At 39.2% G+C, this 27,159-nt stretch overlaps 1 protein-coding gene across 1 annotated transcript in view; it reads right to left on the bottom strand.

The window, feature by feature from the left end:
- Positions 1 to 325: 325 nt before the first annotated feature.
- The window catches only part of RORB (RAR related orphan receptor B), a 144,527-nt gene continuing 117,693 nt past the window's right edge, over positions 326 to 27,159 (bottom strand). Inside the window, exons 5-10 of the mRNA XM_055791515.1 lie at positions 18,277 to 18,398; positions 16,861 to 16,993; positions 14,849 to 14,956; positions 13,607 to 13,717; positions 8,180 to 8,292; positions 326 to 7,696 (exon numbers count right to left, since the gene is read on the bottom strand). Coding sequence (XP_055647490.1) covers positions 7,541 to 7,696; positions 8,180 to 8,292; positions 13,607 to 13,717; positions 14,849 to 14,956; positions 16,861 to 16,993; positions 18,277 to 18,398 — 743 coding nt within the window. The 3' untranslated portion in view covers positions 326 to 7,540. The remainder of the gene's footprint in view (positions 7,697 to 8,179; positions 8,293 to 13,606; positions 13,718 to 14,848; positions 14,957 to 16,860; positions 16,994 to 18,276; positions 18,399 to 27,159) is intronic.

The raw sequence follows: 27,159 nt of genomic DNA, 5'->3' as shown, positions 1-27,159 counted from the left end.
TGAATCCCCAAAGTCAACAGCCTAATGTAGTTACTTTGACTTATTAAGCTGTGTGTCTAATCAAGACAAGTATAAGTGCTTTTTTTTAAATTTTTTTTTTATTTTTCTTAAAATAAGCTGGTTTTATCTGGAACAGTCTTCAAGGTAAAGCCTGTTCTTTCCTGTTCTTTGTGGTTGACCATCTGGCCCTGCTTGTTTTTCAATGCAGTTGCGTTCTTGTTGTCCAAATAAGGGACCAACGTGATCATAATATTGAAAACTAGGAGACATTTTTTAAATTCTGTTCAGACAGTTTTATATTGAACATACTTTACTGCTGCCAGTGTATAGCCATAAACAAGGGCCGCAGCCTTTTCTTGAAGCACACACATTTTTCTAAACAGCAGTATTTTTGATCACAAAGTAGCAGCTCCATCCAACAAATCCAACAAATATGCAAAAACACAGTGATATCTACATTAGATGAAGTTTTTCTTTATGTTATTGTACAGAAGACCACGTGCAAAGCAAACAATTTCTGCAAGTACAGTTACAAAGAAACACTTATAATTTATTTATTGCTGCTATATTCAATGATGTTTTCTTTCACTCTCCCTACGTGCTGTGCTTGAATTGTGAGGATGATGAAATTATGTAAATGTAGTACGTCACATTACTGAACTCACTGTGAGCAGTATTATCCTCGCTGCCTGCAGTAACACCCAGGAAATATCTCCTTTCCCAGAGTGTTTTGTGCATCACCTTATTCTCTCAGCACGAATGAAATGCAAGGACCATTCAGAGGACACCGACACACCCATCATGTCACTGGACATTCAGGATGCCTTTTTAGGAGAGTTACTGATCTGTGAGCTACCACTGTAGAAATTTTAGGTCTCTTCTTTTCACAATGGCTTTCATCTGCAGACTGAATACCCAGGTGGCTTTTATAGTTAAGTGATCTGCTGCAAACTGTTTCTGGGATGGTAAATTACCGGGGTGTTGGGCTCATTGTTACACAGCCTTACTTGCAGGGACAACACATGCAGTGACAATATAGCTAAGTGAGGACCCTGGGAGGAAGAGGAGGAAAGAGCCTGCTTCCTACCTCCTGGGTGGAGCCTCCCTTGCAGACTGCAGGTAAGGGTCAGCCTTGAGAAAGAACAAAGACTTATATTAGGAGCCCAGAGGAAAAGGAAAAGGAAAGAGAGGCAAAGATCTCTGGCCAGAAGACTGTTCTTTTTAATGGGCAGGTGTCACATGAACAAGAATTTCAGTCACTTGAATGTGGCTCCAGCAACCAGAAAAATTAAAATTTATATTGTAATGGGACAGTTGGTAAATAATATGATTATGAAAACCTTGATGCATAGGGATTTTGGCTTCTCCTTTCCACCTTTTGAAGTTGTCCACCCATCTTCTAGGTGTAGGGAGTTCAGAATATGGAGTTAAAATCTTTATATACCCACTGTAAGAACAGAAGCAATGATCACACTCAGAGCTGAGGAAAGCCTCTTGGCTGGAGACCTGGAATTAACTCAATCACTGGCAATACAGTCCACTGTAATTTGTCTTTCTGTGTGTGTTCTTGTATTGATAGGTCTGTAGAAAACATGTGGTGTAAAGCTAGGGATAAGCAGAAGCGCACCTCAAAATTCTAGGAAATGGAGTATTTTTCCCTAGTGCAGTATAAAACGGGTCATGTTTGCTTGAGGTAAGAAAAGGACTGGTCATGCCATGGAGAAGCATTGCTACAGAGGCCTGGGGGTAGCTATGATTTTGTGCATCCCTGAGAAGAAAGGCTAGCTGTTAGCCACTTTATACTACTTGCTTTTTATACACATTTCTCCATGTGGTAGTTCAGCATACTTGTTGCTGTTGTTGCTGACATACTATTATTTCTTTCACATCTTAACCTTTCTTCTTATACGCCTGCAGTAATTCTGAATATGAGCTCACATTAATGGTACCTAAACTCAGTACCTTTAAACTGCACTTTCTTTTGTCAGTTATCTGAATTCAGTAACTCATACAAAGCTTGCTTGCATTTTGTTTCCAAAAGGACTTTAACATCACAAACTGATGTGTCAGTAGGGCTCCACTGACCGTGAAACAATGAGTGAAGTGAGTCCTGCATCAAGCTGAGGAAATGCTGACAGTGAATTCAGTTTATACCAATGTTATTTCTAATCACTGGCTTGAAAGCCTTGTCTGGGTCATGTTCATTTGGGCAGCTCAACCCGTGCCCTTCAAAGCCTCTAACATTCTCTTCCTTATTATCACTGTTATATTTATATAGCTATTTTTAGTAATGAAACATCCCTGAGTGGCATACAGTGCAACATCTGCATCAAGCAGTGATTGTCATTTACAAAGTGTGAAACTTAAAAGGGAAAGAAGAGGACTAGGTCTCCAATACACTGTTCCTAATGGATGTCAGAGACAGCAGTTAAGTTTCTAGAGCGGAGGCAGAAAGTGCTGGCTGGGACAGGTTGGTAGATGTAAATACACTGTTATTGCCAGGGAAAAGCAAGCTGTTCTGTCTCAGTTTTCCATTTTATATGTGCTCAGGCAAATTTGGACAAAAAACTCTTTCATGTTTCATTTTGATCTTATTGCCCAGTGCTATATTCCTGGGATGTCCAACAGACAATGACTCTGAAAATAGGAACCATCTTCCAGGCTGGGCCCTGGTTCTTCTGGAAACAGCACAATCAGTGCAGAGTCAGGACGAAGGAGGATGGGGGAACCCGAACATCTTTCAAATGTACTTTGTAGCACAGCTTTAGAGGGGGTGAAAAATGACAATGGGGAAAGGAGCCATCGCCTGCACATCTCTAACTGTGCTGCCTGACTGATTTGTGAAACTGCTGCAGCCTCCGAGCAGCTCCCACAGCCTGGTGGTGGAAGGCTGAGAGGCCAGTGTATGGGACTTGCTTTGCACTCTCTTTGTGTAGAAGTTATGTCAGAAATCCCTGCAAACTATCCCAAAGGGAAATGTACACCTGTGCAAGCTGTCACCATGAAAATGAACAAAGAAAATCAAATAATAAACCTTATCTTCATGGACAGGTCTGGTAGCTGCTCCACCTGGAACACCATAACCTGGCACAAGCACTGAAATAGCATTGGCGGCCCAGGTGCAACAGGAGGAATAAACTGATCCCTGTGAGATGGGAGTTGAAATGAACAATGGAAAGCATGAAGTAAAAGCATTAAAATGCAAGTATGAGAATAACATCTGACTTGTGTTCTGCAAAACTCAAAGGGGACCTCTTTACACCAAGGGTCTCTAACTTTATGAGGGGTTCAGCACCTTCTGTGGGGTGCTGAGATGTCTCCATTTTTAGAGGCTCTAGCTGGAGCTAAGGGAGCCTGACAACTTGCAGAATCAATTCCTAAATGCTGCCTATCACAAACCAATCAAAAAATATACATTGCTTTTGGAAACAAGTTGGCTCAGCTGAGTGCCTTCTATTACCCTTTTTTTCTAGGAATCGCTAAAGCAATCTTTCCATTAAAAGGAAACATGACTCTTGGAATTAATTCTTTACACAAAGAACTGGCAAGAGTGACATCTACACCAAAATCAAGTCTCTGTGGTAGTATAATGAACAGTCTACATCTGCTTCCTCAATGCCAAGGATAATTTAGATCAATGTGGTGGTTGAATTATATGAGAGCAATGCTAGAAGATTCAATACATGCTTTAAATATCCTTTTGTTAAAGATCCTGGCTTAATCAATCATTAAAAAATGTGTCCCATTTGAAAACCTTGTCACTAAAAAAATAAACAAACATAACCAATTACGACAGAGACCAGATCTGACAAATGCTAGTTTTAGAGATTTCATTGAAGGGCTTCAGATACTACTGTGGACTAATGAAAGCCAAGAAGAAATAAAAGTGTAGTACTAATATTTTCTGAAATGCATTTTGCGAGTGGATTATGCAGTTATTTACTCTAATTCATGCTATTCTATTATTTAAAGTCTATGGATAGCTTCAACATATGAAATCCAGTATCAAGAATTTTAAATTTGGAATATAAATGACTATGTATCAAAACCAACAACAAAAATCCAGCCTGTGTCATGTGATTGTTATTTTTTGTTCTAAACTCAGTTAAAGAAGGGCAACAGAGGTACTACTTTACTTATGTGGTCAATCTCAAATCACAGAAAAACAAATAAAATTTATCAGCCTTAGTTACCACAAATAATGTATGAGAACGTATTTTTATTTTCCAAATAAGCAACAAGGTTATTTGCTCAAATTCTTTAAAAGTAGTAACAAAAACGGAGCAAGCTGTTGATAATTAACCATATTTGAAGATAAAATTTTGGCAATATTTGTACTGTTTGTACAGGCTATTGCCTATCAATGGCAATGAAGATTCTGTATACCAGCATCTTAATGTTTATCAGACAAAGGCAGCGATCCATTTTTATTCCAGGAATGGATGCTGCTACCTCTGTGGCCTCTGGCAAATCATTTAACTTCTTTTCCTTCATTTCCACATCTTTAAAAAGAGGCAGTAACCTCATGATTGAAAAGGTCATGAGGTTGCAGTGATTTAAGAATAGTGCTTTAAGGATTAAAACCCCTGTGGATAATGACTAAATAATGTTCTCACTGGTGAGCTCCACTTGGTTACCTTGTCTGAATCATGAGTCAAAAATTCCAAGGACTGATTAGCTTATTTGAAAAGAACAAAACATTTTCAAGGTGTAACATATAATTGTGAAGGACTATTTATAAACACGACAAACCTCTTTATTTATTAGCACTAAGAGCAGTAACGACATATTCTATATTTCTGTGGGTTGGCTACATATGTAACTATTGATGTACTGAAAACAAGTTTATAAAGGATTTCAAACAAATATATACGTGTGTGTTTGTGTGTTGGAAAAGACAAGGAATACATGAATCCCCTGCAGTTAAAACTGTGCACTTCTAGTGTTCAGTTTGACTTGAATTTTTTCCCAAATAAATTCAAACAAGTAGTACATAAATATAGCTGATTAATGTTTTTTATAATAGAAAAGAGTTGGAGTTTGGGGTCATTTTCATGGATTTGCCAGTAAAAGGGGCTGCAAACAGATAAATCACCTTCTAAGGGAATGCCAATCTAAGGGTTTAAATGGAATAAAGAAGCATCAAGAGCAATGCTTTATTATGTTAATTGAAGACATTTTAATGTAATCAATGTAGGTCAGAAAATGTGCTCTGAATTTGGAGCAAAAAAGGTATTTTTAACAACTGCTGTTCTGTAAGACTAAGTTTGAAGAGTATGTCATGTTTGCATCAAAATTCTCAGCACAACTAACTTCTGTACAGGTTTTTTCTCTTTTCTTTTTGAAGTTGTAACAGACCTACAGAGAAACATTTAATAGCTGAGAGTTTGAAACTACTCTTGTATCTGATCTGACATTGTTAAAATAGAGCAAACAAATATTCATGTTTCTAGACTGGATTCTGCCATGAAACGTGAACTTGCAAACCAACTGATGGAGGGCAAGGGAAAACTCCACAAAGTACTTGGAATTGCCTGTGAATTATTTGGTCATGCAGAAAAGGGAACAGAAGATTGAGACCAGAGCTGTGTGAGTATGCTGGAAAAACTGGAGGCATTAAGTTGTCACTACAACAGATCAAGTTTCTGCACCCACCCTGGGGCCCACCTGTGTCCCTGTGGGCTCCCTGTGACCCTGCTCTGCCATGAAGCCTGGCAGAAAGTGGGTCCTTTGGCCTCCCTGTCAATGTGCTCATCCTCACCTTGCCTCAGACTGCACTGACTTCTGTGTGATTTGAAATAAGGAAATATATTTGCTCATCATCTTGCCTTCATTTCCTCTCTGCTGCCTGCTTCCTCTTTTCTATTCTACTCCCTCCACTGGGATCTCCGGAGACTTCTCTGAAAAAGCTCATAACGGGTAAAAGTGGTGGTAAGGTCAGGGTGGTAGCAGAAACTGAATCCATCTTCCATAGCTAAAAAGTCTATGTCTTGTATCTCTGGCACAACCCAAATACATTAATCATGACTGCTAATTAAACTTAATTAATCCACAAGATTAAGTCTGTGGCAGCCTTCCACCCCACTTTGTATTTGCCTTTGGTTTTGCAAGCAAATGCACATAAAGTCAGTTCAGAGACAGACAAAAAGAAAGCCCTAATTCTTTGCTCCCTTCCTGAAGTGAATCTAAAATCAACCCTATATATGTGTATATATATACAATTATATACATACAGGTATGTACATACATATATGCATGTGTATGTAACACACATATATGCATGTGTGTAATGGAAACCATCAGTGCCATCTCAATGATGGCTGTGTCAGAAACAGCGATAGCTGTATTTGCCTTCCTCACCATAGCCGTTGCTTGCTTTGACTTTCCTCCTCCTTCACCCTCTTCCTCCCTCTGCCGCTACTCTTCAGGGCTACGTTTTAGGCTCCCTATGATTTTCATTGGGTTCACTATGTGTCTTTCCATTGAGTTCAGCAAAAAACCAAGACTTGCAACTACTTTTCAAAGCAGTATATATGAAATAAAATCATGAGTGGAATCAGAAAAATGTACATGTGGGATAGTCTACATTTTTACTCCATGTTTCAAATACTTCACTGACATCAAGTCCTACGATGTTCACTTCTATATATGCTCTATCCCTGTAACAGGGAGAAAAATTAAAAGAAACTCCTTTTCTTCTCTCCACTAAAATCATCCAGACAAGGCTTTTGCACCATTGATACATTCCTGATGTTTCATTTACAGACTGCACACATGCACTACGTTACACATATCTCAGAAGTGATCCTGTCATTACACATCAGCAACTAATAATTTAACTCTGACTGGCAAAGCAAATCTTGATTGCCCAAAGTAAATCTAATACATTACTTGGAGAGTAAGAAATGCATGACAGCTGGGCTGAGCATCCTTTAAAAGTAGGCATGGGATTTTTAAGCTACAGCATGTATGCATATAATACCTACATATATATATATTTTTTTTTTAAAGTATATAGCACATATATATATGTGTGTATTCCATACATGCACCATAATTTCCAAGACAGCTACAAATTTCCACATGCATTAAACTATCTAAAAACATAGAAATAGGCAAGTCTAATAAGTGGAATTTTCTTAAATTATATTTGAACAATAAACAGCAAGAGTAATACTGCAAAGTACTGCTCTATTCTCATGTATATCTACAATAAAATTCTAGGAACAGTTGTCTCCCAAAACATCCCCCAATAAAATAAAATTAAAAAAAAAGATAACACCCAGTGTCCTATATTCGTATATTCATTGTCAGTTCAAAAATTAAAAAAAAGTAAACAAAGAAAAGAGAAAAAAGACATCCCCACTCAGAGTTGCATATTTACATTCTTCAAACTGTAGCGGTGAAAAATAAATCTATTAAGTGCAGGACATTCCTAGTGTTGCAGTAGTGACATTTTTAATAAGTTCTTCATGAAAACATTTCTTTATGTCTTAATAGTGATGCATTCCATGACTACGTGAAAATTCTATTATCCCCTTCACTTGCAGCCAGTTGTAGAGTCTGGATTGAAAAGCTCCTTGTATAATGGAGGAAACAGTGTGTTCACTATATCTGGATGAGACTGCTTAAATACCTGTAGTTTCTCTCCGTGCAAGTTGCAAAGTGCAGTAATGGTTGGTATCTTGGCTATTAACTGTGAGACATTAAAATAAAAAGAAAAGGAAGAGGGAGGAAGCAAACTTAGTATAAATTGCAGTTTCCAAAAGGGACTATGTTAAGATCTTGTTGGGTAACTGAATGCAATACTCTGAACTCCATCAAAACTACACATCCAAAGGACCAGACACTGTTCTTACTGTAAAAGCTCAAAAACAATTGTCCTGGAAATTTTAGGCATGTACCAAAGAAGTATATAGCAAGGAAATGCTTCCAGGGGTATTTTTTTAAGGCAGCCTCATTCTTGCGAGGATACCAATTAAAAAGATTAGTGGTTGAAAAAAAAGCAGACTAAGAGGAACCAGGGGCAAGAGTAAAACAAGACTTACTTCTCCTGTGCATTACCAGTACATAGTGTGCTGCTTTTAACTTACATTAATGTGGCAGTACGTGGGGAAATGACTACCAAAAAAAAGCATCACAATCAAGGAGTGCTTGGCTCTTTGTCTTAACAATTTACCTTTGTCAAAGTCTCATCGTCGAGGTGGTTCTTCTGGATCACATGTTGAAGTGCAAAGTAAATCTTTTCCTGAAGCTTCTGGACTTTCCTTGGCTCTATTAACCAGGCTCGATCTGAGAAAAAGGAAAGCAACAACTAAAGTCAAGAATACACACACATTGGGCATGCTCATGGATGAAAGTGTCCCATGCTGGCAAGCATTCACAGCAATCATAATTCCCGTGAGAAAGGATAGCATGATAATTAAGACATAGTTTCAGAGGCAAAGTATTTTAATCTATTAAAAGATCACCTGAGATTTTAATTACCAGAAACAAAGTGTACAGAAACACAATAGCTCTGCATCTCTTTAAACTGGGATGTTAGAGATAAAGATGGGAGTAGAAATGACACAAGGCACAACCATTTTATCATTTTCTGTTGGTAAAATCGGTGTTCTTCCAACTTCATACTGGCTAGGTGAAAAACATGTGCTATCTCGGTGGCTTAATACATAAATAATAAACATATTGATCAAAACAGTTCTTAGAAAATAATAGAATAGAATTATTTAAAAATTAAAATAAAATATATCTCATTATTTACTAGGATAACATTTAAAGACCAAATATTATATTCTGAATAAAAAGAAATGGCTTCCTGCAAAAGAATTTCTTTAATAATTCAAAAGAATTATGAGCCGTTGCAATGTCTTGAAGTGCAAATTTCTCATTATTTAAAAATGTTCTCTTTTTAAACAACACAAAATAAAAGATTATCTGGGAGAATAACAATTACAGACACAGTCATTTGGAAACCTATGTGGCTTCTACTGAACTCAAACCCTAAGTATAGCAGGTCTTCCTTAAGATCTATATTCTCACAAGTCATAGCTTCTGGACACAAATACTTTGAATGAGAAGCAGCAGACCCCAAGACAATCCCAAAAACATTACAAAGTGTGTTCACAGCATCATTCAACCTTCTGTTCTCCTATGCTGCAAACTTGTTTCTTCCTCCCTCTTTTCCTTAGTCCAGACCAATTCTTGGGTATAGATTTCAGCTTTCAAACACAAAGCAAGAAAATTTCTTTTATCACAGGGCATGAATCTTCATGTGCAAATTGAAAAGTGCAGGAAAATCCCTTCCACTTTCAGAGCTCTTTCACCCACTCCCAGTCACTAAAATAATCCATAGAAATAATATAAATTGATCATTTCAATGAGCATACGTGTCAGAAAGGCTGGAGCTGAATAGTAAGTATTTCCTCACAGAAGGAGCAGGATTCTGTCATTTGTCTGACTGTGGAGAGATGTGTATGAAAAGTGTCCATCAGCAAGTACTGAGAAAAGAGACAAACCCAAACCTCTAGTTACTTAACAGATGACCAGGAAAAGAAAATAATCTTTTTGCAAATCTTAGAGAATCATGCTCCCAGAAGGTAAGCCAATGGATCCTGTGCTACCAGTGGCAACAGAAACAGGATTAGCTGGGAGCACACACAGCCATCTACACAAATAAGCACACAGTAATATTTAGATTTCACAGGGTAGGTGTCAATTTTTATGCTATTGCAAAAACACACTTCTCAATAGTGTTAAATCGAGGCCTATTGTGGCAGACTGGAGCTAAAAAGATTTATCATAGAAAGCAATCCTTAAAGATTTATCTTTCTGTCACAAGAATAAGCTTAAAAATAGACTGAGGCTGTTGGAGGAGAGGTATAATCATTTATCTGTCATGGAGCATGCTGTATATAACAGAAACATTCTTCAATTCATGACAAGAGCTAGGTGAAACTTTTACAATGGATATTATGTTCATCTTCCAAAATGTGGTTTCTACTCTCTGAAAACCATGTGCAAAATTTGACGGAATTCCCCAGGTACCTCTAGTTATGTTCAGAAAAGTACAGGAAAAAGTCAATAGAATCGTGGTGACCCAAAATTCATCTCCCAAAATGTGGTTTCTACCCTCAGGTACCTCTAGTTATGTTCACAAAAGTACAGGAAAAAGTCAATAGAATAGTGGTGATCCATACAGGATATAAGAAGCAGTGGTTCAGTTCCATACTTTTCCTTTTGGGTTTTGAACTTGTGTCTCTTTAAAGTGTACACAGGCCACTAGGCTAGACAATAGTACAGGAAAAAAGATGAGGGGCAACTCTGCTTTTGCAAAAAGAAAGATGGAAAAAAGGAACATGGCCAGGCAGAATTTCAGAAGTAGTGGCACACAGGGGGCAGCTAGGTTAGTGTCTTACCACCTGGCTCTGGCATGTTTGCAGGTGGAGGTGCCTTTGTAACCTTTACTGCACTGCTTCTACAATGTTTTAACCTTTGCAATCAGAAATCAAGTTAAAGACTCACCTCCAAGCAGAGTAGTTAGGTACACCTTAAAGGGGATAATCTGGATTTGTGCTCTGAATCAGGTGGAAAATGGGTTTGACATTGGGCTTTGCAACCTTAAATTTATATTAATGGATGTTCTTAGGTCCCCTTACTCCCTATAGGACCACTCTTGTTTCCTGTAAACTACCCTAAACATTGGGATCAAGGGTTAAAGATCAAGGGTTAAAGAATCACCTTTCAGGATGGTGGCTTCTGTAGAAAAGAAACTTGAATATGAGTACTACTCATAGTATATCATAGAATCTCTGTGTACCTGTATTAGTGGATGGTGCAGATACTTCTGAGAAGCGGTGCTTCATTTTTAATGTTTTACCTATGTTCCCAAGATGAAACACTTTCTTGTGAAGAAACTGGAACATCTATTGTATAAGGAAATTGTTTCTTTTTCTATTGTTAACTATCATTTTGTAGGAAAATAAATGGTAAATTTCAGTGTCAATTCAACCTGTACTGGTTTTCCCTGCCTTCCAACACACAAATTTCACAGCCCAGATGAAACAGGAATTATTTGCACAATCCAAATTTGCATTCTTTTAATGAAAAAGAGATTGCTTTCAGTCATGTACACGCTACTTCAGACCATAATTTATTTCTTATTGTGCCTTCTATGACTAAACACACACATCCTTACAGACTACAGAAAAAAGCAGTCAGCATGCATCAAGCTGACTTTCCCCTTTTTGTTTTGTTTTGGTTTTTTTTTTTTTTTTTTGGTTTTTTTTTTTTTTTTTTTAAAGCAATAGGAGACACTGTGTGTGTCCTCTTCTTGCAAGTAGGAAAAAGCCAACTTGGATGTGAAATGAGGAACTGTGGATTATTGAAATACTTCAGCTTGTAACACCACCTTCAACCCTGAATCTTGATTATAGTGAAGAAAACCTTGGAATTGCCTCTTTATCTGTGCTACTTAGCAGAAACAGAAGCTGCTATTCAGGAGACACCCAGCTTTGAAAGGCTGTATCAGGACTGATGTAGGCCAGGGCTGAAATGCATTATTATAGTTAGTGGAGAAGCTTTTAGAACACATGCCTGCAATACAGCTGGCTCAAAGCCAGAGCTGAATTGCTAGCTTTTTCAGGTGGTTAGTACAGCTACAGGAAGTAGGAATGAATGTGGATAGAGTGTCCATGACATGAACTTCTCGCGGAACACAAGAGATTTTGGTGCTTTAAAAATTAAAGGGACATATGTAGAATTGCAGAGCTGAATGAGAATTTTGATGTCCACCTAATGTCTACCTGCAGCTAAGCACATTTCATAAATTACTTGATCCAAAACCCATTAAAATCAGTGGGAAACTTTCCATTTGGAAAACTTTCCATTACTGACATAGGTTTTGCCCAGGCCTTAAGGCACAGGACATCCTGAGATACTAGAAACTTTCTGCAACCAAATTTTGTTGAATAGGGCTATTACTTCTTCTACTTTCCGAGATTACCTAGAAGACAGAAACATGTTTTCAGTCTGGCTAGAAATTACATAACTGAATTATCTTTCTCCCTACAGACAAGATGCCCCCATCTGATCCACAGTGCTTCGAAGCCAGCTTCAAAATGTCCTTGTTTCCGTCTGTTCAGCTAACTCCTAATTTTCTGTTCCTAACTGTAAGAAAATAAACTGAAGAGTGAAAAACCCTCCAGCTGTTACAAAAGACAAATACAGATCCTGCTTACAAGGACCCCAGCACTCTCTTCTTGCTTCCCTTGGCTTCGTAATGTGAAGTCAGCTGGTAACACCGAAAACATCTTCTGCAGTCTCTGTTAACATCTTACTGAAGAACTTCACAGCCCAGACCTCAAACAAATTCCAAGGTTGCCTTCAACTTCCCACTGAGCCAGTTTGCTGAACAGATCACTAACTCAAAGGAGGACCAAGCCCTGCCTGCACATCTCTGTCATGCTCACAGCTTTGGTCTTTTCAGACTGAGGGAGGGCTGATGGACAGGGACCCATCAGTACCTTGCAAATCCCCTGTCCCAGTGGAAGTCAGGGCATCTGGGGGACAGTGCACAGGCATCTCCCACCCCTGCACACACGTGGGACACCTCTGAGGTGGAAATCATGGCTGTTTTGAGGGTCTTTTCTGGAACATCCTTGCCTATCACCATGAAAAGCCACCAGGTCAGCCAGTGCACCTCAGAGCAGAAGACCACAAGAACTGCTCAAAGAGAAAACAAAAGAAGTGGAGTCCTTTCAGTAGGTGTCATTAATGATGAAAATGAACAGGTTGACACCATATGTGCTAGTCTAATTCTGCCTAACATAACCTGCACCACAGATGTGCAAAAGGGCAAAGTGACCTAGAGGAAGTATTCAGCAGAACAGGCTAGAAAAATAATTAATGGTGGGATTTTTTGTAAAGGCCTTTCAAGAGGTTACCCTTAATGGGAACTGCCCTGAAGCATGTTTAAAAATCCTACACTAAGCTGTGAGCTTACCTACTACATCACCCTCTGAGTCAATTCAATCACAAACCCCTCTTTTCCGTGGTCAGACAGCCAGCACTCACTGAATGCATGTTTGCCTGTGCAGAGTTATGATATACGAATACATGAAGAAGTATGTTGCTCCTGGAATCACCCTCTCACCTGGAGCTAAATTTGGACAGGATGTCACAGAGATTTTTACTGTTCATGTTCTTATACCCACAGAAACAGCCCACCATAGTTGGGGACTATATAACCTGTTCAGGGCTGTGAGGTTTGAACTCCTGAAAATGCTCGGTGGTACATGCACCTCCTTGAGTACCACGCTTCTCTGTATGTGGTCTGAAGGAGCGCCAGCCTGCACTGCTTGTCTGCACAATCCTGTTCCACCTCTGTCACCCTCATACTTTGGATCTATTTCCAGCATGTGTAATGTCTGACAGCATATCAAAAAGAGAGTGAGGTATATTTGGGTAATTCAGGTATTCTTCCATTGCTTAATACATTGCTTAATACTGCTTAATACAGCTTAAACAGCTGTTCAAGTAGGTAGAAACAGAGGTGGCCAAGGAGGGGGGGAAAAGATCATTGTGGTGTTCGGAATGAAAAAATTACCTGGTGATATTAGAACAGCAGATGAAAACAAGGCAATCTCCTCTTCAGTCAGCTGTAAGGAACATAAATTCTTTGCAAAGTCAAACGCTTCATTCACCAGATCATCAGAACCTGCAGACCACAGAGGACAAAACCAAAGCTAGAAATTTATCAGCTCTTTAACCTGCCATGAAAAGCGCTGCTTCAGTGTCAAAAAAAAGTTGTGAGTAAATATCCATACTTCTCAAACAAGTGCCTTTCATCAGCCATTAAAATTCCACCTACCCCAAAAACGTACCACTAAAACACCCACAGAAGCACAGAAAGTGTCAAGAATTAGGGGCATGACCTGTACAAAAATCATAGAGACATCTTAGAAGAGGGTTTGCTTTTCCCAATGTGGAAATCCCTGCTATTTCTGAACAGATATTAAATCTAAGATATATGAATGACCAGTCCTAAATAACTTTCACAAGTATAGTTTTATTAAATAACAGCACAAATACATATGAAAATTTGTGAAAACATTTGTGTAAACACCAAAATAAATCAACTAATGCACATTGATAAATGCTTTAAATTTGTAAGGTAGTGTTACATTTACCACATGCAAATTAGAAAAATATATACCTATATGATAAATATGAACAGTTGAAGCAAACACCTTCTCTGAGTTAGGTCCTGAATAAATTTCTGATGAAGTATCAGTCTCATGGATGGGGAAAAGATATCCATTTAGCTATTAACATTTCAGGAAGCACTTGATACCATGTTGAGAAATTAAGTAATTGTTTCAATACATGAATCTAAATAAGCTTAAAACTTTTAGACAAAGGAGTATTTTAGGTAAGTCCTTGTCTATATTTTCTAGTAGTTCACCATTTTAGTCCCCTCATTGCAGGGGCTAAAACTGTCTTCTGCAGGACACAATTAGTGGGAGTGATTTGATACATCAAGCATAACTGAACTGTGAAGATAAACTGCTTGGCTCCTGCCATAAACTCGTATTTTACCAAAACTTCATATGGCAGAGTAAGAATTCTATCTGAAAAAAAAACTCATCCTGCCCTTTTTTATCAGAGAAAAACACTTATTACTGCTAGCAGCTAGTGGAGTTATCTTTTTTCTTTTTCAGTTCCAGCCTAGAGATTTAGGGATTCAACATTTACTGGGTATTTTCATTGTGGGTCACTACTTTCAGAAAGACAAATCTGTCACTATGTGGCTTAATGTCATTGGTTGAAAAGAAGATAATCAACGTACCCAAGGCTTTAAACATTTGCATCCCTCCATACTTTCCTTCAAACAGAACAGTATTGTTGAGTGGGTTGAAGGCACGGCACATCCTCACCAAAACGACTTCCAAGCAGCCTATCAAACACACAAAAGAGCAAATGTACCACATTATTACAAACCCAGGAAATCTCAAGAAAATGTTTAGGATGACATCAGTTATTAGAAACATCATCAGGAACAGACACTCTTTGAAGGCATCTAGGTGATATGTCTCTGAATGAGAGAAAAGATATTTCTGTCCACTTTGAGTACAGAAAGGGATAATTTCTGATCCAGCCTAATCACCCTTTCTTTACGTTGATTTTGCCCCAGCAAACTGGAAGCCTGGACTTAATCTAAATTTAGACCAGGCCAAAGATTTTTGATTTGAAATATTTTATCCTGAAAATTAGGTGTTTATTGAAACTCCCTTTCAACAAGTAAAGATTTTTTTTATATATAAAAGCAGCTCCACTCAATATGTATATAAATCCCAGCTTAATTTGGCTGGAGGGGGGAGAACATCACAAAATGTTTTTAGAGAGAGAAAATAAAAGTTAAAGTACTGTCAAGAACACCCTTAAATTAGGTTTTATTTTCGTTTCCCTTGTTTTTGTTTCTGGTTGGGGAATAGCCAGAGGGGCCCTTCTTTTTTTCTCCTTCTCTTTCTCTATTATTTCCTAACTGCAAAAATACACAGTCCGGGAAAATTTTTAAGAAAAATATAACTGAATCCAAATCTCCTGTAAGAGGAGCTCTGAATCCGAGGATCCTTTTGCAGACACGCTTTTGGCTGAAAAGTCCTGACTTTCTAATTCCTGCTCAGCATTAACAGCAAAACAGAAAATAAAACCTGACATCTTTATACATGCTGAAGCTAAACAGAGTTGTCTGACAGCACAGTCAAATATAACCATATCTTTCACTGAAGGTGCAGCTGTATCGTTAGCTCTGCCAGCCAATTGAAGGAAGTTACTTGGGTGCGCTGGCACCTGCAGCATTTTCAAAATTAGTGTGAGCTTTAAAAAGTTATGCTACGGCTCCATTTTTCCAGGAGGTTGCCTGTGTGTTCCAAGGGTTTCTGTATCCCTTTCCCTTTGCACCTGTGCCCACCATCTCAATCCTGCCTGACACTGAGCCACAGCCCTCTGTGTACAGTGTTGAATCACACTGGCTTTCAGCCATAACGAAGAGCTCTTTTTTGAAATAAGAAGCGCTTCTTGTGCTTTAACGAGCTGCCTCACACAGCACCCTGCCTTTTACACATGGAGGGAGCAAGAAACTGATATGACAGGGTAAATGGATTTAATTGCCAGTCGCGGTTCACGTGGACATACCATTTTGTTCTGAGTTTGGCAGTGTACTACATAGTCATGATAAATCTTGTCATGATTCTTCTGGAGGACAGAAATTGCTGAGTTCCATGACAGGGAAGGAATCGTTTTTTCCTCTTGCCCTTACAGGCACATATGCACACCCAGGCACGCACAGAGAACGTGGCTGGAGCACACTGCTGTAATCTGCTCTCATTTATTCTGAAACCAACTGGCACCAGCAGGGATTTTCCCCCCTGTGCACTAGCTGGAGGGTATTTCTGTAGTCTCATTAAAAAGATTAGAGATGACCACAGAGGCAGATCCCGGTGAGCCTGTGTTCGTTTCACTAATGACAAGTGGGGATTTTACAGGGTGGCAGATGACTGCTTCAACGAGCTCAATTTGTGGGGTACTTCCACCACATGTCAGGTTGGAGACTGCAGTTTCTGCAATGACTGTGTGCTTGTGTGTACTTAAAAACCACAACTGACTGTAGAGGGATGGGAATCAGAAGGCAGTAACATGATTAATGTGGAAAAATATAGAGGGGTTCATGTAGTTCATGAAACAGACTGAAATTAGGGTTCCTTCAAAATTGAAATGATCTGCAGTAAACAAGACAGCAGAGCACATTTCTAATGTGCTGGTTGCTAAACCAGTCTCAAGCCTCTGGTGTTCACCCACCTGACTTAAGAAGGAGAATTTGGTCATTCTGGCAGAGCTCCATGAATCCTGTTATGCGCTTCGCAAACTCCACCACGTACTGGATAGCGTGGGTGATCTGAATGGCACACTGCTGCCACAGAGCTTCTCTGGTCTTCAGGGAAAACACACACAGAGAAAAGCAAAGCAGTGAGCAAATGGGTTCATCAGTCCATTATGTTCTTCAGGTGGCCTTGCAGCAAGGTGCATGCCTCAGACGCCACCCCCAGCCCCAGGCAGAGCTAGTGGCATCTCTGCTTCTCAAGGTACCTGAAGCTTTTCATTGGAAGGTTGTTTTCCCAAGCTGATTGCTGCAGTGATCTGAACTCTGGCATTGCCTCTCCAAAGAGGGAGAATGCATTGTCCAATATTAGAATGTTAATGTAATGTAGGTTTTTGTGCAAGACAGACAAACAGTGGTACAAACAATGCAAACATCCCATAGTACTCTTAAGGAAGAAGTGGCACAGTGCTATGAAGTTATCCAACAGAATATTTTTGCTAGTTTGAAATGCAAAATAGAATAGAATTAAAGTACCATTGCAATCCAAACACCGATTGCATCAAATTTTTGACTCCTTGACAATAATTTTCCTTGGACTCGCAAATGTGCAAATGTAAACAGATGCTTTTTGTTTGCACGCCACAGCTCTGCAAGCTGTGGTGTGTTTTTACTATTGCTAGTATTGCATAGCCGCTCAGCTTTCAAAGAACAAGCTGGAGTCTCTTCCTGGATCAGCTAATGTGCCAATTGAAATCTGACTGACAAATCATTGCTAGTGATGCTAGTGCAAAAGGCACAAAGATTTTGGTTGACTGGACTGCACCTGAAGAGGTGCCAGTGAGAAATAGCCTGAAATTCACCTGAGGATCACAGTGGTCAAACAAAAATGTAATGTAATGAGATAATTTTGTCACCTAGTTTTGAACAACTTCAATTTAAGGAGTACTTTCAGTTTGACATTACTATCCTCTGTAAGTGACAGATTCTTGTTATTCACATAAAAAGGGGATGCATTTTTAAAATTATAAGGAAACACAGTTAGGTTGTCTTATTTTCTTAAAATCCTTACAACAGAGGATCCAATCCTGATCACATTAAAGTCAACTGAATTTTTGCATGAAGTTTAGACCTGCAATAACAAGCAAAGCATGGGAAGCTGGGTTCCATAGCCACGCCCAAGCTTTAACACTAGCAAACATCCCAACATGCTGGAAAGCTGCTGCTTCTTTTTGTGAAGTGTCACTCCCTTGCTTTCAGCAATCAGTTTCTCAAATATATTTAAAAGCCTGTTTTGACCTATATGAAACTCATCAGCATACCCTTGCCAAATACATTGTACTGTTAACAATTCAAATCATAGAGAGCAGAAGAAAAAGCATATTACAGGATTGTACCTTGCTCTGGTAAACCTTGATTTCTTCATAAGTGTGGGTTTGCCACGCTAGCTGGTGTAGTTCCTCCATTGTATATTGACATGTCTCCAAATGAGATTTAATGATATTCTGTGCAATTCGATCTGTGAAGAAGAGAATAAAAAACAGCTTGCATGAAACAGTGAGCAGTGATTTGCAATAGCACAATGTTGAAAACATTAAAGTTGTTGGAAGATGCAGATTTTTTAAAAAAAAGGTAAAATCTTTTCTTTCCAATACTACCTTTCTTATTTTTTTGATTTCTGAAGAGGACTGTTGCAAAATGTTTCAGTATTCAACCCAAAGCCAAAAGATGCTCGATAAATAGTGGATCTGCACATTAAAATAATGAATCTTGTGAAGATACTCAGACTCTTTCATTCTGGAGGTGATTTCCATCCTCCCCTCCCCCTGTGTTTACCTAAATGTCATTCGGAGACTCTGGTTACTTCATCACTTCCGTCTGCCCCAAGCCTGTGCCATGCTCTGACTGCTCAACCCTGACATGGGCATTTGAATTACCTTGGGCTGACTCAGAAACAGGTCTCATCTCTTTTTCTGAAGTTAGTTTTCAGCTGGATCAATTTCTGAATTAGCTTGATGAATACAAACATGTAGGCTGGTGGTAACAAGGGGTGATAACTAGAACTAGTATCCTGGGTTTTAGAAGGAGAGATGGAAGAAATAGACCTCACATTTACCTTTAAGTTATTCTGAGATCATAGTCTTAAAAATCACCGTGTAACCACTGTGTAGAATGCTGGATGCAAGGGGAAAAGGAAGCATTCAGTGCTGGCCTGAGATCCCACTGAAAGCAAGAGTAAACTTCTCAGGGAAGTATTTTAAAGTAGATATTTGCCCTTTATACAACTCAAGTAGATTAAAAAGATTTCATAAAAAATACCAGCATGAATTCATTAGCACTGGAAATTGAAATGTCTTGATAAAACATGCTATAGAAATGTGATGATTTCTTATTTTGCAGGTTTGAGACCTGTATGTCTAATGAAGCTCAGTGCTTCAGTCTGAAGACATTGCTTAAACTGAATACCTTTTAAGCAATGGAACAAAGTCGAAGTCGCAGAACTGAACTGAAGCCCTTGCGGCAGAATTGGCATTTGCAGAAAACATGTTTGTCAAAAAAGGAAAGGACACTGACAATGCATTAGCCAAACCTGAATGTGGGAAGTAGAAAGAACTAGGAATGTAATCATTTACTCATTCACATCCTCAACAGTTTTCATATAGTGGGTGGATCTGATGCTTGGAGTCCCAAAATAAAACTGTTTCTTTGGCCTGATGTTGACTGAATTTAAAAACACCACCAAGAAGGAAAGCTGAAAAATGAATGTAAACATGTATATGCTCCCTGCAATCACTGCTATAGGAGTGTTATTTAGAGGAGAGATGCTTGTGCTACTGTCACAGTTAATAAGCCGAGATTCAGTGAAAAGGAACTGAAGAAAACACAAAAGAGTTGCAGGTTTTTGTAGGAACAATAAAACCTGCTCAATTCAATCTTTACAGGTATCTCTTTAAAGGTCAACACTATCTTTAGGTTTCCTGATGGAAGAACTGACTCAGGCATAAAGATAACTAAAAGTGTGTATTAGTGAGTACAGGGATGTACCCATTGTTCTTTTATGGAAGGCTGGATACAAGTCTTAACCCATAATGGTAAGCTGTTGCATTTTATAGTAAAAACCTTACAGATAGATGGGCATATTGGCATAAAGGGATGATGAATTAAAACTGTTTTTAAAAGGATCAACAAAGGTTTATTTGCATTTCTTTAATCAAGAAACCAAGAAAAAAAGAAGTAACCTCCAGTTTTTTTAGAACAAATTTCAGATATTTACTCCCATATTGTTCTATTTAAATTACCGTTTTAACAATATCATCTATCTGGAAACATCCTTAGCCATGGTAAACCTGACTGCAGAAATTAAGCTTAAGCTATAGGTTTTGTCACTTATGTTTCTGGATGGGTTTAACCAGACAGAACTGAGGTGTGGTCAGAGGAACATTTAGGCCTTGTATCTAATACACCAGTAAAAGAAGTATGATTTCAACTTGTTTTGCTTGTCTACAGTCTGAATAGTGAAGGATTTTGTTCTCTGCGTGCATTGGCTGGTCTTTTTCTCTCTTGTGCTTCCTAGCCTGGCTCTCCTAGCCTTGTATGTGAAAAAAGCTAGAACTATTCACACCCTTTACATAAAGAAATACATACAATAAATACCTCAAATTATTTAATATTACTGCATAGACAGATATTTGAATCACATAAGGTGACCTGGTGCCAACAATCTGAATAGAAGAACTTTTCATTTCACTGACTTCAAAATATACTTGGTTAGCAGTTCTATATTACTGCAGTGATCCTCAACTCCACTCCTCCTACCATGTACTTACCTTAGGACTGAAGAGCTGAGAAGCTCTTCAGTGTTTTGTAGGGATGGCACCCTGTGTTTTACCCCATACATCTTTTCCTTATGTACTTGTGCTTATGTTGAGCTGACATTAAACCCCATTTAGACATGCAAAGGCCTAGGGCAATCACAGCAAGCACCAGTTCCGAATGCTGACATCCAAAGAAGAATCAGGTGCAAGACAGACTTGAAACTCCTGCGCCGCAGGCTAGGCAAGGCTGAGTGTGTGATTGAAAGGGTACATGGGTCTCAGGGGAGGAGGGGACTGCTCATTCAGCATAAGGAGCAGAGGAGGCTGCTTGCGTACACTCAGTGCTGGAGTCCCTGGAAAGAGCTTTATGCAAACATAGCATACACTGGATGTGCAGAGCTGACATGATGCAAAAAGTAAAAGAAATTCAAGCTTGTCTTGGCTTCTCAGATGGTCCAGCAACAGAAGACCCAATGCAGGCAGAGCAAAGAACATCACTCTCAAAGGGTTTCAAAGACCATAGTCCTTTTTTCTGCCATTTTCAGATTTTTGCATCTTTTCGCTAATGAAGCTGGGATCAGTACACAACTCAGCAAATTCCATGCAGAATGCAATTCCTAAACCACTGGGAATAATGTACTGACATCTAACGTAAACCTGTTCTGCCACATGGCTCATGGTACTGTGCTGTACCCAAAATATGATACATTTCTGTGAAACCTGGCAGCTCTGAGGCACTGCTGGTAGTGGAGTTGTTTTAGCAGAACTAGAAAGGAAGGGACAATGAGGGAGGGAAACAAGCAGCTTCAGTGCAGTGGGAGAAGGGCTCTTGCCTCGATGTCTGTGGCCTCAGCCCTATGGAGGTACCCTGCTGGGATGGTGCTCAGCAGCTATTTCCTTCCTGTTCTCCAGGCTAGAGGAGTCCACACGAGTCTTGACTTTTGTTCATTTTGTTTTAAAAAATGTTGAGCCAGAGATTTCAAGGATCCCTTACACTGGAAGCTGCATGGACACAATTAGGAATCCAATTTGGATGGAGTAACAGGACTATAAAAAACAACTCCATTTTTGTGATCTCAATGTGAACTCCATTTCTATTTGAAATGTCGTCAGCCTCCATTTTACATAAGTTACAGTAGGTTTGCAAGGTTTGCTTTATGGAAAGGAAAACAAAAGAGATGATGTAGCCAGTCAGGTGTGAAAATCATAGTCTGCAACATTTTATTTTACAAGCAGCAACTGCTGCAACTGTTGAGTGAAAATTACTAATTCCAATTGAAAGAATTACTGAGTCTTCATGATAGTACACCACCAGAATTATAATAACTACGGCTGTGAACTGCAGGATTTGTAAAGCTTATCTGCGACAGTATCCAAACAGAAATGTAGACTAGGTGGGTCACTCCTCCCCTTTTGTTTAGATACTGGATTTATCATATTAGGGCTATATGTCTTACTGCATGATGATCACTTGATACTATGTGATACCACAGGGAATCTGAAAGCCACAGCATATCCTGACAGATTGGTTCTGTCTGGGAAACATGGTCCACAGAGAATAACATGTTCCCAGAGTCTGAACTGCAGCATGCACTGTGACATGGAAGTATTTATATTAGATAACGTGGTTCTAAATTTTAAGATTTTTAAGTATTGGTACCTTGAAATTTTTCATGGAAAGCAGAACCCTTTTGTACAAATGCTACGTTTCATTACAAAAAAACACAACAACCAACCAACCAAAAGCAAACCCAGAAAGTCCAGAAAACAGGATTTTCTTCCAGCGAGATAAACCAGAAACAACATACTTAAGAAAACAGTCAATAGTTGTAACCAATACGTGGTCTTTAAAAAACAGAAACACTCTATGAAGATATATCCCGGTATAACCTCTTCTATTTGATTTCTGTCCTGCAGGTATCTGACTAGCTTTCTACAATGGCTCACTATTCTAGCTGTAAAGTCTTGTCCATTCTTAGGGGTGATAAGGAAACCTAGCTATTGTTGGTTGGCACAGCTGGAGAGCAGGAACCCAAGTGGCTGAGCTGGCCTATGTGCCCTGCAGCAGGTGGGAGCCCTGCTCTCCCTGTCACAGCATCTTTGGTACTGCTGGTGGGGCTGTGAAAGGTGCCTGCCAGGTGGGAAGATGAATTACTGGGGATTTCGCAATGCAGCAGTGTAAAAAATGTAAAATGCATAGTAGGAGATGCCCAGCAGAAACTGAAACCTGTACATCAGGAACCTGAAAGATTACCTGTCAAAAAGATTTGTTCTCATTCAGAGAAAAAATTGTGGGTTTCTTGAAAAAAAAAATACTCTGTCTGTGTGTGCATGTAATTTTATGGTCTGTGACATGCAACTTGTCAGACAAGATGGCCTCAGTGGCTATGACTATATGGAGCAACAAAAATGTAACGGAAAGGTGTACATGTATAGGCTGTGCAACATGTAAGGGAGCATGGCCGCAGAGTAAATAAACATCTACGGGACGTGCTGCTGGGCTTGTAGCTTGGTGGTTATAAATTAGACTGTCGAGGCCAATACCTGAAAGAAACCACGTGCAAATATTGATGGGAACTGTCCTGAAGCATAATGAGGGATCTCACTGGTGCTAAAAGGATTAAATGAAGCTATCAGGAAAAAGCAGCATCTGAAGGGTGAGATGTGGAATATAGCATATAGACAACAAGGATGAGGAGGACCACGAGACATCAATGCTGTTTCAGCAAAAGAAATGGCTTTTAAATTTGGCCAGGCCTACCTGAAATGACACAGAGAGCAAAAGGACTGGATTCTGTGAGGATGGCCCAGTGAACAGTGAAGTAATCTACACCACAGTTAGTGCAACAAACCCGTCCTGGGTTCCTACAGCCGTGTCAAACATCACTTGTAATTTCCTTTCTGACCCCCAAAAGACGCACCACGAATGTATGAGGGGCCCATCTACTTGGGCTGACTAGCCAGCAACCATCACCTTTTGGGATGAACATGGGCTTGGGTTATGCCTTCTGCCCTTCCCTAAGGTTGTCTGTCTCCTTCGCCTGCTGAGTGGCCTCTTTTCCAAAGCTTGCGGGGACTCAAGCATCTGAGACTGCTGATTTCCTTCATCGAAGCTGGCCAGTAGCTAAAGAAGTATTGGATGGCCCTGACAGAAGGACTGGACAGAGAGCAAGACTGTAAAAGCCCTATTCCATCAGCAAAACAGGCCAAAAGCGTATGTTGTATGGGAAGAGCAACAGTGTACAAGCTATACATCTCTTGCATAAACTTGGGACAACAGTTCACAACTTCCAGAGCGGCAAATGTCCTATTCTGTTTCCAGTTTAGGCTACTCTGCTGAGCTCTTCTTTTTTCTTTCTTTTTTTTACCCCCTACTGTAATTTCTTATTTTAGATTTCAGTAGACACCTCATAAAAGGCACTCTCCAAAGGTTATGATATCTCAAACATATATTGCACCAGTGGGTTAGGAGCTGTGTAAATCCTAAGTGCATACAGAAAAATGAACATTGCAACCTAGATAGTATAAATCAGCATAGCACAAACCTGCAGGAGTCTATCATCAGCTGATGAGTCAGTCTTGCTTTTTTCAGACATTTCCATGTGATATTTGGAGTTCTCAAAGTACAACACTGAGGAAAAACTCCACCTTGGGGTCAAGTACAATGCTGGTGAGCATGGGTGTAATAACTCTGTGGACTGTACGCAACATTCACCAGCTCCGAATTTGGCTGGCTAAGTAGAAATTATCCACAGTACTTGGCATTTCTGTTTCCTACAGGCTCTTTAGTTCTTTCATTTGTCTCTCTTTTCTCAGGAGAGACTTAGTTTTTCTCAGCATTCCCTTCTTTTGCACTGGGAACTGAAGAACTTTGAAGCGTGTCTTCTAAAACACTGATAATCATCCTCAATTAAAATGAATAATGAATTTTTAATTTGCCACTTACCCTTAGGATCCAGTTGAGTAGCTAAGAGCTCATCTCAGTTTATATCCTAAGTTGAGCTCTCGCAGGGATCCACTTTGATTTAATGTTGCAGTAACACCACAGCTTTGGCTGGCTGCTGTAAGCATGCATATTAGCTCATGCAACTATCAAAACTCCAGCTAGACATTCTAAATAAAATCCCTGTTCTAGGACCCAAAATAATGCCAAGCTAGTATCAGATCTGTTCTCTAATTCAAGGGTATTATGACTACAAAATGAAAAGTTTTGAAACTGGTTTCATTACACAGATTAGACAGCAGTAGAGGGAGTGACGCAGGGCATTAAGCAGAAGTTGTGGTTGCTGTCAAACATGAATAGTAGGTCCCATTTTTTTAAAATGAACTGGCTGAAAAGTCTGAACTTTTTTCACAGAAAAACAGGAACACTTTTTCCTAAAAAAGTTGCAAAAAAACACATCCAATTTTTCATCTGTCCCTGGCATTCTTGATGTCATAATACACAAAAGATTTCCCTTTAAAAAACTGTTAATAGATAGACTAGCAAGTTTTATAACCCCCATTTGTTTAATAAATTTGTAACATTACACAATATGCAGCCTAGGAAGATGATATGAAACATGAAAACACTCATATGAGACTAGAAGCACTTGAATTTAGTTCAGGAATAACCCTCCCTTGTGTTCAAGTTATTGAATGCTTATACTGTCAGGCACAGATTGCACATTGAGTCAACATTATGTGTATGAATTCTGTATTTCCTCTCTCTCCCTTTGAAATAAATCAGTGTTTCATTTGCCTTTCAAAAAAATGCTAATAAATTACAAGAAATGACAATACAATTGAATGAAGTCCTAATCTGAAGAAACCTAGAGGACGGACCCAGAATTCTGTTAAATCCTAGAGGATCCTTATAAACGCTTAAAGGTCTCCACTTAATAATACTTTTCCTGGGTCTCAGCCAATTTAGTAAAAAACGTATATTTTGTACTAATTAGAAATCATTTAGCTGGCAGCAAAAGCACTAACCAAGGCAACAGCTAGAGCTTATGGGACATGGACTCTACAGGCACCATATAATTATCACAAATTTATTGAGATGAGCTGTTTCCTAACTTCTTCCAGCATAGCTTACACAAAGAGCATTTGTTCAATATGAAACCTAGAAATACGCATGGAACAATTGGAATGTTTAGGGTTTTAAACTTGGGTTGGAAGGGTTTGCCCTGTTGTAGCCTGCAAAAGGCTGGAAGAGATTAGATACATATTTTAACAGCTCTTTCACTGTCATAGGCTTGCATTTAGCTTTTAATAAAGGTTTTACACAATTGAGGTATAGAAATGCTTTAAAAAGTAATAACAAAACATTCTATGATGATTCTGTTTCCCTGTAGTGTCGCAACTCATTTGGATCAAAGTGATGTCAGCCTATAGTGTCAGAAAGTGAAACAATTTGGTTATCATAAGCAATGCCAGAGATTTCACTGATCAAGAGAAAAAATGTCCATGCAGCCAAAAAGGAACACGAGGCAGTGTTCCATGCCTTAATATCTCGCTTTAACTATTCCAGTTTACACGTGACTTTCATCCCTGCAAGACTACTGCACTATAGAAATTGTCTTCTGATAATCAGTTTCAGCATTTGTCTGAGTCCTGTGTCTTGTTGCATTGTATTTTTCCACTAAACACATCCATGTTCCTCTACCATGTGTTTCACTCCAACTTTTTCTCATATCTTTTCACACTTGTATAAAAGAATTGTTGCTGTTCTGTGAAATAAAGTATAAAAAATGAATGGACTGAACAAAGACATCATTACCTATAGAGCTGGGACCAACATCACAAACTGCATAACAAGCAGAATTACATTATTCTCAAGAATAAGGTGGCAAGTAGTGAAAAGCATGAAGTGAGTGATGAAATCTGTCAGACAGAAGGCATGCAGTGTGAAAAAGTGAACTATGGCCTCAGGAAGTAAAACTTAGGATGTTGCCTGTGTACTGAGAAAGAAAAAAAATTGCAATTTTTTACAAAATTTTTTTTACAAAATCCCCCCTTCTTTTGGCTTGCCTGTGCCTAATGATTAAAGAACAATCAAACAGAGTTGTCCAGGATGGCAAAGAAATGCAGTACGGACCCCAGATTAATCTCTCAGAAAGTACAAGGGAAGTATGCATGCTGTTGGTGCTGACTGCCCAGAAACAACATACACCAACATTAAAGATAGGGAGCATTTGACACCGAGATGAAGAGGTTGCTTAGATGAGGAAGTAAGCAACGCAGCAAATACTAATTCAAACCACACCTGTTTTTGCAGATAGTATGCCACTTCTGTATACTACAGTGATTCCTAAAGCATCACTGCCTTGCCTTCTCGATTCTCATCTGCAGCACTGTTTGCCTCCTTGCGGGCTGTGTGCGAGACACAGCCCTGCAAGACATCATCCTTCAGATGTCCTGGGCCCTCCGTGCTCTGGCACCTGCTCTGGCCTCTTTTTTCAGTGTTTCTTGCAGAAAGCCAGT

The sequence above is a fragment of the Falco peregrinus genome, chromosome Z, assembly GCF_023634155.1.
Source record: "Falco peregrinus isolate bFalPer1 chromosome Z, bFalPer1.pri, whole genome shotgun sequence".
In the NCBI taxonomy this organism is placed as follows: domain Eukaryota; kingdom Metazoa; phylum Chordata; class Aves; order Falconiformes; family Falconidae; genus Falco; species Falco peregrinus.
The sequence above is the reverse complement of the archived record's forward strand: the minus strand, read 5'-3'. Positions and strand labels throughout refer to the sequence as shown.